General features: G+C 45.1%; 1 protein-coding gene across 1 annotated transcript; it reads right to left on the reverse strand.

Moving 5' to 3' along the window:
- Nucleotides 1–1,027: 1,027 nt before the first annotated feature.
- RSPH3 (radial spoke head 3) lies at nucleotides 1,028–12,611 on the reverse strand. The gene is made up of 9 exons (XM_040551988.1): nucleotides 11,995–12,611; nucleotides 11,726–11,813; nucleotides 10,496–10,637; nucleotides 8,990–9,135; nucleotides 8,253–8,456; nucleotides 7,063–7,225; nucleotides 5,906–5,992; nucleotides 3,381–3,650; nucleotides 1,028–1,491 (listed from the first exon to the last, which is right to left on the reverse strand). The coding sequence occupies exons 1-8, from the start codon at nucleotides 12,114–12,116 to the stop codon at nucleotides 3,388–3,390; spliced, it is 1,215 nt and encodes a 404-aa protein (XP_040407922.1). The 5' UTR covers nucleotides 12,117–12,611; the 3' UTR covers nucleotides 1,028–1,491; nucleotides 3,381–3,387.
- Between the last annotated feature and the right edge of the window lie 518 nt (nucleotides 12,612–13,129).

Raw genomic sequence — 13,129 nt, forward strand, 5'->3', positions numbered from 1 at the left:
GTCACCAGCAGTTTTTGGGAAAGATGTACAGAGACAAGCAGCCTCACTGGGCATGCATGCAACTGTCTGGGGCTTTTACTGACCCTTAGAGTACCCCGCTGGGTACCTGACAGCTACAGCTGGTCCTTTGGCCAAAGTTCAGTGCCAAAACCAACACTGTGCCTGGTTTCTGGCGTTTCCTGGGGAGAGCACCCACAGCCTGCATCCTGACCCGACGTGCCACTTATCAAGTTGCTTATTAATTATAAAGCCCAGAATCCCATGATCTCACCAAGGACTTTGCTGGGTGACTGCTGTTGGCTCCTCATGCTGTAAACATAAGTGGGCTTTGCAAAAGGCCAATGTCCCCAGGGCCCAGCGCAAAGCCTCTGATGCAGGATGAACGCCCCGCTGCAGGTCAGAGTGGTGCCTGCCTGGCACCTCGTCGCAGCCAGGTGGCTGCAGCGTGTCCCACCCTGTAGTGCTAGCCACGTTGCCCCCATGTCCTCTCCCGCATCCTTCACCCACACCCACGCATAATGCTGCCAGGGCTGCAAGCAGGGACTGGGAGCACAGAGCTCCTGCTGGGAACAGGGATCAAGGAGACGGGCTTGGAGGAGACGGCGTCATGAGGAGTTTGGTGAAGTTCCTGCTCTGTGGCTTTCCGGCTCCATAAGACATAACCTATTACAGCAAACTTAACCTTGATACTCCCCAGTCACATTAGGACACCCTTCTGTTCCTGTGGAAACCAGCTCGTCACTTACCTCAGAGTTGGGACTGTACCCACTGTGTTTGATTTTAATGTAAACACCAAAAGTAAAGCTCCGTTCTAGAACTGGAGCTTCTTCCCACCTTCAAATAGCTCTCCTCATTCTGTGGTAAGGCTGTTATCGGTCCAATCCCCCTCACATTCACTTTGTGTGAAGGTTTTTAAATTCTCAGCACCCCAAAGTTCCCTTCCAGCCTTTACAATTCAAGGCAGAATTCATCACCTAGCCTTTACCCCTCTTTCCTTTCCTCCAAATGAAGAAACAGGCAATAAATAGTAAATGACACCATCAATTTCCTCTCTAGGATAGTATGCCTAAATGGTACAGAAGTATCATGGCTATACATTAAAATCAGAACAAAGACATACACATAGAGGACATTGCAGTACAGTTCTAGAAACCTGTAAGAAAAGGGAAGTCTGTAACAACAGAAAAAATGTATTCTCAACTTTCTTTCAAGGCCACACTGGGTAAGTCATTTCTATCTAAACTCGGTCTGCACAAATACAACAGAAGGATGGAGCCTCTGCAGCAACCTGAATGGAATTGAGAGGAAACAATCTTGCGCAAGGATTTTTGCATGATTCAGCTCCTGGTGTTTGATAAAGAATGCATACAAGTCAGCTACAAGGCTCGTGTGTTCACAGTTCTCATCGGCGATGTCTCCTCTTTTCTTCATCCCCCTCAGCATGAAAGCCAACCAGCAATTACGGCCTCTTGGTAGGCAGAATCAAGGTACCTGTGGAAGGTGAGTGAGGTAAGGGAGAAGGAATGAAAGAAGGGATTGAAAGAGATGGGAGAGACAAGAGACAGGTTAGTTGTGGGAATAACAGTAACTGTCACAGTTTTCACTCACTTGTGAATTCTGGGTAAGTACAAACACATATGGGTAGAGATATCCAACATGAAAGGCACTGCTTTTCAATTAAAAAAAAAAAAAGTGAAGTCTCAAAAAGAGCAGGTGTTAACATCCAAGAATAAAGGCTGGTGAACAAAGCATCTCATTCTGCCACCAGCCTGTTGGTTGTTGTCAAGAAATGGCATCTGTCCGTATGCAAATGAATGCTTAACATGTCTGAAAAGAAGAATACAGTAATGACGCTTTATTAATGACAACTTACTCTCTCAAGAATATCTTATCATCTGTCTTTGGGACCCCTGCCAAGGGATCAACTGATCACACCTCCCAGCCCTCTGATACAATCCCCGGAGCTTCACACAGCAGGCAACACACAAACGGGAGGGTGCACACGTGTGCATGCACCCACCCTCGCCCCGTGGTGGCTGTGGAACTGAAGTGCTGCAGGGTGACCCAGAAAGCCCAAACCCCAGCCCTGGTGGCAGTGCACAGGCGGTGCTCACCCTCAGCAAGCACCTTTGGTGCAAACTGCAGCACCAGGAGGGCGCAGGAGCCTGCTCATGGACGAGGATGATAACCGCTGCTCTAAAACCAGAGCTGCTCTCCCCAGAAGGGCAGGTGCTTCTGAGTCCTTTTTTCCAGCCCCCTCAGAAACCAGGCACAAGGTTCCTTCTGGCATTCAGCTGTGTCTGGTGGGCCCCCTGCAGCACACAGAAATTGGGTACCGCAGCTTGCAGGAGCTGGTGCCTCCCCCACTCATGTCCACCCTGGGACTCGGTCACAAAAGCCCCAGGCAGCAGCATGCACAGACTGGCAGGCTTCCCCTCTTCGTGTTTCTAACCAAAAGCACAGAACTTCAGATCTCCTTGTTCACCAGAAAACACCATCAGCCAGCGTTTCTCCTTCCACCACCTCTCTGGTCCCGTGAGGTGCAACTTACAAGGCTTTGGTTTGGGAGAAGTGCTGGAGAGAAAGAAGAAATGGCATTGCTGCAGTGGAGCACCGATGCACTTTTGTGAGCAGGGATGCCCCACTTGTAAAGCTGCCCGGGGAGCAGCCAGGTATGTGTGGCAGTGCAGGTGCCTTCTGTCAGTCGTGTCTGGCACCATTGCGGAGGAGCAGCATGAAGGGTGGTTAGAAAGAAATCTGAGGCTGGGCTTAGCGCGAGGCTCCAGCCCCTCAGCAGTGCTGCGGGAGTCAGGAGGCCGAGGAGGATTTTGCACTGGCACAAGTGCCCAGTGGCAGAGAACTCTTTGAACCTGAAGAGCTTCAGGAACAGCTGCCTTTGCCCTATCGCCTGCTGAGATGCCCATAGAAGTTGGTCAGGGAAAGAGAGAATAACATGAGTGGAAAGAAATTTAAGTTTTGTAGAACATTTCTACATGTTTTAGAACATGTTACAAAATGTAACATTTTGTAGTTACATTTCAAAGTAAGCAAAATACTGACTTCTGTTCTGAAAACATGATCAAAGCACTTGCAGAAGTTGCTAGGATGCTCTCAATACCCTTCTCATGTCCTTGCATGGGGTTTGGGACAGCATTAGTTTTCAATTGTAAATGTCTCAGGTTTTTGATGGGTTGGATTGTGTAGAAGAGGATAGAATTTCACTGCCACTCATTACACTAGTAACCTCCCTTGCTTCTTTTAGCTTGAAATCAGCAATGCCAGTATTTGGAAAACATCCTTTAATGCTCTACTGTGGCTTAAGCTCATCCTTCAGAATGGACACAGCACAACACTTGTAAATAGACAGGACGATGACTTGCCTGCTTGTTACTCAGTTTCCAGGTCCTCTGTTTCTGCTCGATTGGGTTCCTCTAACCGGAAAGAGATGTGACGTGAAAGCTGTTCCTCAGCAACAGGTTGGTCACTCTCCTCACTTGCTGTGACTGGCAGGTCAGCAGCTTCTGTCTCATCAGCCTCCTGCGGGGCTGCGTCTATCGGCCCGGGCTCTTCAGCAGGGGCCTCCGTCTGACCAGACAGAGGTTCCTGGCTAAATGCATCCAAGCGTTTTTCAACCACTGTACGAATCAAGGCTGAAACAGAGAAAATACAGTTAACAAACACAGCGCAAAAACCCTGTAATTTGAAATTATTTACATATTACTGGCCTACGAATTCTTGTGCAGGAGAAGAAAAAAAAAGAAAGAACACTAAAATGAAAAAACAGTTGAATAAGAAAAATCTTCCCTGCTGCTGCAGCCTAACTGAAACCAAATGAGCAGTTTGCACTGAAAGCAGTGATTTGAAATGGCTCACGTGGATTGCCTTGTTCATTTCCTCACTGTTGTCTGGTCACTTCTGAAGCAGGTCACCCTGCCAGGAAAGGGGACCAGCCAGGTTGCATACAGTGTGATGTTTTTGGCACAGCGTAGTCCTGGATCTGTGGGAGTCATCAAAAAGATTTTCTCTTTCTGAAAAGCAGCTGTAAAGCATCTGTTCTTTATTATTTTTGATGCTTAGCCCTTGTAATTTTTTCTAAACATTATACACCTTCCAAATCTATGAACACAACAATAACTCAACACTCACTTTGTAATACATAATTTAAATATGGCAAATAAAAAGGCCAACAATGAAGGAAGAAGGTGTTCATATAGAAGAGGAAGAGGGTGTTCATTCTTGGGTTGAGCTTTGCAAGTAAAAGAAGGAATGGTCATCAGAGGGCAAACACAGCCACCTTAGACTGTGGATGCTTCCCTTGTAGTTCATGGTTTTTTTATTGGATGGTGATAAAATGTAAACCATTTAAGTAGCTTCTACATTCAAATAGGTTAAAAATGTATCCTTAGAGACTTCTCCTATGCTTTTGCGTAAGATGGGGACGAAGCCACAATCTCAGCTGAGGCTGTCTGCCTTTATAAAACTTGTTTGAGAAGGCAATCCACAGTTCCTTTTGCAGAGTTAATGTTTATTCAACAATGCGTGATTGGGTATAAGCCAGGATACACAGAGGATAAGTAGCAAAACAGGGGCTGCTGGTATTACTTATTAGCCTGCTCCAACTGCTCTGTGCTTCGAAGAAGTGGTGCAAGACCAGGGTTACTGGCAGTAAAAATTAAACAAAGATTTAACAGGAATATGATGGATGTCCTCATCAAGACTGTATTCTAGAGCAACATTTTCCTTGGGATGTTTATTTAGTGGTCACATACAATACTTCTTACTTATCAGGAGAGAAAATTCCCTCTGTTCTGAAGAGATGCTTTAAGAAGTGATCCTTGAGTAAACATATAAGCACATATATCATAGGATAAAATACTAACAGGCCAGATGTAATTATCCAAACTGGACAAAGGAAATTCAGGGTCCTGGTTAAACTGAAAACTAACCCAGAGGAAATGAACACGATTGTAATTTAAACCCAAAATCACAGCCAGAGGTAAAACCACAAGAATAAAGACACAATGCAAGTGTAAGAAGTGGTTTGACCTAGGACCACCAAGGTGGACACATACTCATCATAATTTTGTGCTTCTACACAAGACAGAGTTTAGATTGTCCAGGTATTCAATGCAGCCTCTGAAGACTGACCAAGAAACAAACCTGCATACTTAGCTTGAATTAGACTGAAAGACAGCAGAGAGTGATATTTTAATCTACTTCAAAAGCAAAGACATGATTATTGACTGCTGAAGAAGTAGCCCCTTGTTTTGATGAAAAGTGTCGGTCACCTGACTTGTCTGTCAGTCATGGCCAAAATTATCCTTCTCTTCTTTCACTTTGGATGAAAGGAGTAGCACATCACTCTGTAGCTCAGGGAGTTCACACAAATGCACTAACAAACTTTCACGTTATACATATGACTCTAGAAAGGATGGGCTTTTCTGGTCCCATTGGCAAAATCAGGCATCACACAGAAAACAGCACAGCAACAATGGCTGTGTAACACATGGGAAATACAAGTTTTTATGGCAGAGAAAAGAATTGGCATACTTTAACTATTCTTGTTCTGCCGGAGGCATTGCATCTTCCAGCAGCAACACATCTCAAACAGTATAAAGCCAGTAGTGCACCATGTCTGACACTTTCAGTATTTCAGCTGAGAATCAATTATCCAGATGGCTGCCATAGTGGTTTTCCCAACTTTAAAAACATATTTAAATGGAGAAGAGAAACAACAAAAACAAACAAACAAAAAATAAACAAAATAACACGCTTGGCAGTTGGAGTTCTTCCTAATTCCTTCTTTAGTCCACACTGACCCTGTAAATGTCATATTTGTTCTGACTGGGGAAAAAACAACCACAAACAAGCAGCCCAGATTATATTCCAGGATTTGGTAACTTACAGTCAAGCATCATCCTTCCCAGAACCTTCTTCTCTAGTGTTTCTTCCACTTCTGTCATCAGCCATGGAAGGAATTCTGTCTCAATATCTGTATGAATTTGGCAGGAGGAAAGCAAGAAAAAGTATCTGTTTATTAAGGATGAGCAACAGGATCTCAAGGCTGTTTTTCATTTGCTGTGATTGTTAAGGGATGCACATCCTTGCCAGAAGGCACTTGCTTTGCAAGAGCCAGATGAAACCTCTCAGGCATTACTGGGTGTCTTATCTCCTCCCTCTTTTACTGAGGTTCCTCATTATTATGGATCTGAACCAGAGTCTTCTCAACTCCGTTGATTTTCAAAGGAGCCTGGCACCCTTGAACGGCAAGCACAAACGAGCAGCACAGTAATGTTCCAGTCAGATGAAAATAACTATCCTGAACAAGTCAGGAGAATAACATTTCCTGCTCTGTTTTCCAAGTACATCTGGCTTCTGGTCTGCCGAAAATGTTTGTTCCCTCTGACTATGGAGCTCTTGCTTACATCATACTCTGTATGCAGTGGTCCCAAACCCTGCCCTGCTTGAAAAATACACTCATTTCTGCATTTGCTCCATGGCTCCTTCTGGAGACAGTGTATCCGTTCCCAAGCTGCGGTCTGGGCACCTGTGCAGGGACTGGGGAAGTGGGATGCAGCAAGGCAGCCCATGAGAAATGCTGCCGACTCTAAAAGCTTGGAAGTCACCGATGTACAACTCCAAAATTATTTTCAGAGCCTAATTCTTATTGACTATTTTTCCCGTGCTTTGGTAATCATTAACAAAGATTCAGAATGATATGTCTGTCCTATCAAAATACATTTAACACAACCTGGACCCCTCTCTTTCTTTCTCTACCAATCCTAACCACCCATTTATTTTTCTCAAATCAAAAGCACCTCTTCTCATTACAAGCAAAACTGTCAGCTCTTGCTTATTCTTGACTACTTGTACAGGTGAACAATAATGTTTCTTTTTAAAAAAAACTGAGTTTGAAAACTATCTGTGCAGGCACAAATGTAAATGAATGAAATCTTATTATATTTTTCTAAATAATAAGACAATAAACCGTATTCTAAGGCTGCTTTGACTTTCATATTACTCACTTCACATAATAAAAAAAAATAAAAATAAAAGACAAACCTCTTTCTATAGGATCATAGAAAAACCCACTCTCACGAAGACTGTTGAAGACTGAAGGAATGAGGTCAGTCAAGTAACGTTTAGCAAACGCCCAAGCTGCAATTTTCTCTGTCGTCTCTTTCTGTTTCTGTAGCATTTGCATGTGCTGGAGTTTGCGACGTTCCTGTCAAGACAATATGGCACATAAAACTTTCAGCCCTTTACCTGTTACTCCTTTGATCCAGATTTTGAAGAATGATCACAGTGTGAAACTCATAAATAGTAAAGATAAACAAGAGTACCAATACTTAAAGACTTCTAAGTTAGAAGCCAGTATTTGTGGCCTCCAACTGTCACAAAAACTCCTCGTAAAAAAGAGTGCTTGAAAGCAAGCCTGTACTCAATCTATGGAGTACCACAAGGACTAGAAGATTCCTTTGGTGTACCTTTTTAATTTTGTCAAGTCTGTAAAATAAGGGTCTTGTGCCTGGCTAAATGAAATCTTTCTCTGATACCTTATCATGCACTGATCTCTTGACTCATTACTTTATTATTGCAGATAGAGCTGACCGTTGGTCTAGGAATGAGCTGAGGTTGGGTGAAGATTTCCTAAACTTTTCACCTTTTCAATTTTATATCCTATTTGACGTAAGAAAAAACAAAAACAAAAATAAAAAACAACAACAACAAAAAAAAAACCACTTAGATTGGTCCAGGAAAATATTCAAAACCCCAATATATAAGACTGTTGAAGACCTGCCATTGCTGTTTCTAGATAAATGCGGTTTTGTATTTGGGGATCTTGAGAGGTATGTGTATGCATGCATTCAGTGAAAGTCTAGAAGGTGCCTCTTATTTTCAAGCACTCTGACTATTCATTTAGCAGTTATCATAACAAAAAGGCTTGAGTAACAGCTGCACCAGGTACAGAGGAAAATGCTGTCAGGTTTGGCCTCCTGATGAGGTGTCTGAGTACACCAGGTCACTTGAGTATGACGGCTCCAAAGGAACAGAACAGCACAGTAGTGCTGGAACGTGAAAGCAAACAGTGCAGCTGTTTAGCACCAAAATGCTTAGAGGAATATCAAGCTTGACAATACACTTTCACATTCATCCAGCTTACTTCACAGCTTGTCTTTCAGTACTGGAAGCGGTTTCCTCTTGTCTGATGGGCACCCAGACAGGCCTGTTTTGCTCCTAGCAAGCCTTACCTTCTCCTCCCTGTACCGCCTGTCCTGCTCCTCCAGGCGCTGCACCTCTGCCAGCTCGGCATTGCGCAGTTCAGCGTAGGCACGCTGGTGTGCCCACAGCTGGGCCAGCTCTTCTTCCTCCACGACTTCCAGCAAAGCTTGCTCCATCGTCTTCCCAACCAACACTTCCAGGATTGGCTCGACTTCAACGTCAAAGTCAAACAGCTGGGGATGGGGGTCAGTGGGACAGAGAGAAATGACCCCTGACCGCAGTCCCTCTCAACATCTCAGCAAGGAGAAAAGGAGGATGAACAAAGCACTTGTGCTGAAGGGGGTGCTGAGAAGTGCACGTGGGGGCCCAGTGTCAGTAAGGCAGGAAGCGTGAATGCCACCCGGGGCTAAGTGATGAGTGGGCTGGAGTCAGACACCACACACCCCAAACTGCAGCCACAGGGGGGACTGCCAGGCAGAAGCAGAGCTCTCACCTGCACCCTACTGCTGCTCCCTTCTGTGCTTCCAACCCCCCCTCAGGCTGGACACTATTTCTGCAGGGGAGAGCATTCTCAGCATTGTAGTTCTTAGCTGAAAGCAGCAGAACCAGTGCACGTGGAGAAGCACCGTCCTTAGTTTTGCATGGTTTCTTTTGCATGTTCTGTGCGGAGAATTTCCCTTCTGATTTTGCCTCAATTTTGCCTCAAACTTGTTTCATATAGGAGACATGTTTTGACACTACCTGTGGACCCATCTTTGCTTCATACCTCTCCTTCTTCTATTTGTGTGGCCACATCTCTTCCTGTTTTGGCTGGTATGAAGAAAGGAGTGGGTGGTCTGTCCAAAAATGCATCTGTTTGACACTCCGTATCAACCTCTATTATCCGGTCACTAATCTCTTCCAAATATAGCTCTAGAAATAAAAGCATAATGAATGCTCTAAATCGGATTCTTTTTTATTTTAAGTCTCAACTACTCCTTATTACTGTACAGGGTGAATTATATCCAAATAGTGCAGTAAAGTGTCTTCTATAAAGTAAAAACCAAACCAAACCAAACCAAAAAAAAGATTTGACCTACAGCATAGATCAGTTCGCTGCACAGGCCATCTGAGGACACGTACTTCGTAATGTCTGGTGTGCTTCTTGGAAATGACTCCTAGACCAGGTTTCAAAGGAGTATCTAGACCATTTCAGCCCACCTTGCAGAATAAACATTTCTTGGTAGATGTAACGGGATATGGCAATTTCGAAAAGGGACAAAGATTATATATCTACTAGCCATTAATATTAAAAAAAAAAACAACACATTTTTCTCCATTGTATGAAAAACACTGTATCTGTTGGGTTTAAAGAATGATCGTCTACTTCTGGCCCCACCAGCACTGACCTTGAGGAAACCACACATCTGTAACAGCATGCGCGTGACTTGAATTATACCTGTCCCCTACTGCAGAGATAAATAGCCTGGTTCATAAAATGAGGTCTGTGGAGGACTTAGGATTATCAGCACTAGTCAATGGGAAGGATAAGACACCAAGACGCCCACACCAGATAGCCTTCTTCTGCATTTTTCAATGGTGAAAAGCTGCTGCATACATCAGAGGTGGTATAGGAGGTTCAGTGGCGTTGGGGCACAGTGAACATTCAGAAAACAAAGGCCATGTCTGATTAGCATGTGCCACAGCTGTTTGACCATTTGTAAGTCAGTCCAATCTGAAATGCTTTGCAGAGGAACACAGCAATACATTACACTTACCCCGTGATTACTCCAAATTTTGGTTTTGCAACAAATCAGATTGTTTTCTCACATATAGGGCAGTCTCTTATTCTAAATTAGGGCCACCGCCCATCCTCTTTCTCCTACCCCTTCCCCAGTAACTTTCAATAGTGATCTTAATCCTAGATATGACTGCATTCTTCAGAAAAATATAAATAAAAAATAATGATTAAAAAAAACCACACCTCTATCTGTGGCATATACCAAGCATCTCTGAAGATAGTAGAAAATGAAAGAATAAATGAAGTAATCCTGACTAGTCTTCACGAATGTACACTGAGAACTGAAAAACAGAGCCTCTGCAAAAATGTCACTCTGTTTAGCCAAGTTTATAAATAATTAGATAGTACTAAAAATAGGGGGGCTATAGTGGTAAGGCTTAGAGAACCTTAACCATCTGTGAATCTACTGATTGCATCATCCACTTAGTAAGTGAATATAGATCAGCAAGTTTTTTGTTTTCAGATCAAATTTTTAAAAATCTGTCCTTTTACCTGTCTGCACATGAACATGCTCTCTGCCTTCCACAGGCTCAGGTGTTCTTAGCTGCATTTGCTCTTTTGCTCTCTTTCTAGCCAGTGCTCTTCTCCGTGCTTCTCTCTGCCTTTGAATCTCAAACAGATCGAGCTGGGTACTCTGGACAGGGATGAACGTAAAAAATACATTACCATACAGTTTGTACTTGGAAATATTACTAATTTCTCTCTGTTGGTAAATGAACATTGTTGTTTATTTTTAACACAAGAAGCCTAGTATTTCAGACCTACTTCTCATGGTAACTGACCGTAAAGTGTCAGTTACCTTTAAGACTGTAGGGCATGAAATTAATGAAGTCTGATAACTACCTATAGGCACATACTAATGGCATCTCACACCAAGAGCAATCAACTGCTATTTGGAAGCAGATATTATATATAGAACTTCACAAGATAAAGCATATTAAAATGCTATGTTGTTGTTCAGTTGAGAGTTTCTAGGTGAAGCTCTAAGAAGGTCAAATGGATTTAAGTCCAGTTATTTTATTATCAGCAGAATTGTTTGTTAGATAGAAGATCTTTATTGTTGATGAAGGAAAAGAAACCCATACTAACTTTTAAATTCAGTACTGTGTTTGTCGACTGAAAGGAAAACCTGTTCCAGTGCCTCACCACCCTCTGAGTGAAGAATTTCCTCCTAACTTCTAATCTAAATCTCCCCTCTTTTAGTTTAAAACCATTTCCCCTTGTCCTGTCAATGTTTGACTGAGCAAAGAGTCGTTCTCCATCTTTTTATAAGTACTCTTTAACTATTGAAAAGCTGCAACAAGGTCACCCCAGAGCCTTCTCTTCTGCAGGCTGAACATCCCCAGCTCTCTCAGCCTTTCTCCACAGGGGACGTGCTCCAGCCCTTCGTAGCCCTTCTCTGGACCTCCTCTAACAGCTCCACATCCTTCTTGTTCTGGGAGCCCCAGAGCTGGATGCAGCACTCCAAGGAGGGCCTCACGAGGGCAGAGCAGAAGAGGACAATCCCCCCCCTTGAGTTTACCCCAAGACTTAAATTTCCCGAGAGGTGATGCTCTCACTGCAAATGCAGGTTGCAGCAGATAATGCAGCGACGACTCATGCTCTACACCATTACACTACAGAAATGGGAAATTTAAGTCTTGGGGCATTCTTAGGCTCACCCAGCTATAAAAGCAGAGCTTCTGCAGCTTTTTCGTAGCATGATGTACGTAAAAAACATACCGCGGGCATGACCTGAAGGGCGTAAGTGTTGCCGCGCACCACCCTCCGGTCGTACATGAGGTTGGCATAGCGGACGGGCTCCTTCTCCCTGCAGCAAGGACAACAACAACAGCCGCGGTTACGGAGGCGCAACCCGCACCCCGACACCTCGGCGAGCCAGCAGGGCTCTGAGATGCCGACAAGCCCGCGGCTCCCGCGGCTCCCCCGGCTCCCTGGGAGCTGCCGTGCCCGGGAGGGGCAGCGGGGACGAGCAGGCCGCTGGCACTCACGGCTGGGCGGCCTCCGGCGGCGCTCGGTACTTGGTGCGGGCGGGCAGGGCGCGGGGCGGGCTGCAGTAGCAGTAGGGGACGGCGCTGGGGGCCGCAGCCTCCCGGCGCGGTGCGGGCAGCATGGCGGGGAGCCGCCGGCCTCGGGCCTCGCCCCGCCGCAACCGTCTCCAGGGCAGCGGCCGGGCCGGGCCGCGGGGCGCCCCTAGCGGCGTCGGGGCTGCGGGCGGCCGTGGAAATCGCTTTAATTTTAGGTTTCAACGCGTGTTTTGCACTCGGCAGCCGCGGGGGAGATGGGAGGGAGAGGCTGTGTGGAGCTGAAGCGAGGAGGCGTTGGGCCCGCCGGGCGTCGCTGTGGTTCCTCCGCCCGCGTGCGAGCTGCCGAGGGGCTGAGAAGTGTCGGGTTAAGCTTGTGGCGGTGTCTGAACCTGATCCGCAGGCTGTGGGTGGCGAACATTTGCTGGGGGGTCATAAAAGTCTGCTGGATCGCATGGGGGTGGCTGGAGTGCCGCCGTCCTGAAGGGCAGCCGAAAACGCTCTCCGTACACACCGAGTTTTTTCGTTTTGTTTTGTTCTGGTTTGTTTTCCCGCACACAAAGTGGTGTGGGATTTGGACGCTGCAAAGATGTAGTGTGGTAGGAAATAGGGGAGTGTCCCTTGGTACCCCCTCTGTACTCCCTGTCATGGCAAACAACGAGAATTATGTTTTCAGATTCTGAATAAATAAAATAAAATAGAATAAAGTTAAGAAATAGTAAGTGAAACATAACAGCAATTAAGTGTTACTGTTATAGTAAGAGTTTTTTTTAATCTACGTGGGTGGTGATACAAAGCTTTGATTACTTTGCTGAATATGTAAAATACCCGTGGCCTTTGTTTTAGAAATCCTTGGTTCAAACGTAACTTACCAATGAAAAGCTATTTACTTTATCTCAGTTATGTTACTATGGCAGGGGTCTGTGCCCCGACACAACACCCCATGGACAGTCACAGATGAGGACTCCGAGTAGCAGAGAGCACTTCACAGGAAGCCTGCAAGGCACAGGGGAAGCTGTGTAGTAAGAGAAGCCTGTAGAAAAGAAATAGCTAAGTAAATAAATAAAAACTACCACAAGCAAAGGCAAAGTGTGGGAGGCAA

This window comes from Cygnus olor, chromosome 3, assembly GCF_009769625.2.
Source record: "Cygnus olor isolate bCygOlo1 chromosome 3, bCygOlo1.pri.v2, whole genome shotgun sequence".
NCBI lineage: Eukaryota > Metazoa > Chordata > Aves > Anseriformes > Anatidae > Cygnus > Cygnus olor.